Source organism: Camelina sativa, chromosome 19, assembly GCF_000633955.1.
Source record: "Camelina sativa cultivar DH55 chromosome 19, Cs, whole genome shotgun sequence".
Taxonomy (NCBI): Eukaryota; Viridiplantae; Streptophyta; class Magnoliopsida; order Brassicales; family Brassicaceae; genus Camelina; species Camelina sativa.
The window spans coordinates 11786126-11786556 of NC_025703.1; the positions used below are offsets into that span (position 1 = coordinate 11786126).

The 431-nt window shown below is 43.4% G+C and overlaps 1 protein-coding gene across 1 annotated transcript in view; it reads right to left on the bottom strand.

Annotated features, from left to right (window-relative positions):
- LOC104766065 (serine/threonine protein phosphatase 2A 59 kDa regulatory subunit B' zeta isoform-like) overlaps positions 63–431 on the bottom strand; it is a 3483-nt gene continuing 3114 nt past the window's right edge. The window contains exon 4 of the mRNA XM_019240874.1: positions 63–399. Coding sequence (XP_019096419.1) covers positions 63–399 — 337 coding nt within the window. The remainder of the gene's footprint in view (positions 400–431) is intronic.

Below are 431 nucleotides of genomic sequence, written 5' to 3' on the forward strand. Positions count from 1 at the left end.
CCCCCCCCCATCTGTATTTGTTATCGTTTCAAGAGCCATTCTTTACCTACCAGAGCCTACTACTACCCTGTGGACTCAGAGCTGCTTGCAAGATTGACTGCGGATACAAATCTTGGAACCAGCACTGCCTCGTTTGTTACAATGGTATTTGAAGTTGCTAAATCTTCTAAGCACTGCCATGTTCTTTCGCGTTTCGCTTTAACCTCTGCTTTATTCTCTTCTGATACTTGGAATTTGGCTAAACACTCGTCGAAGAGAACTTGGTCAATGTCGCAGAATACTTTCCTCACGTTTATGGTCAGACTCTGAACTGCTGGGTTCCAGTGTCCACGCGTGTTTCTCTCAAGAGCTGGGAAGACTATTGGCATTATCACTTTATTGTTCTGTGTGATTAGGTTTCTTATGTGATCATTGTTCCATAGAAACAATGC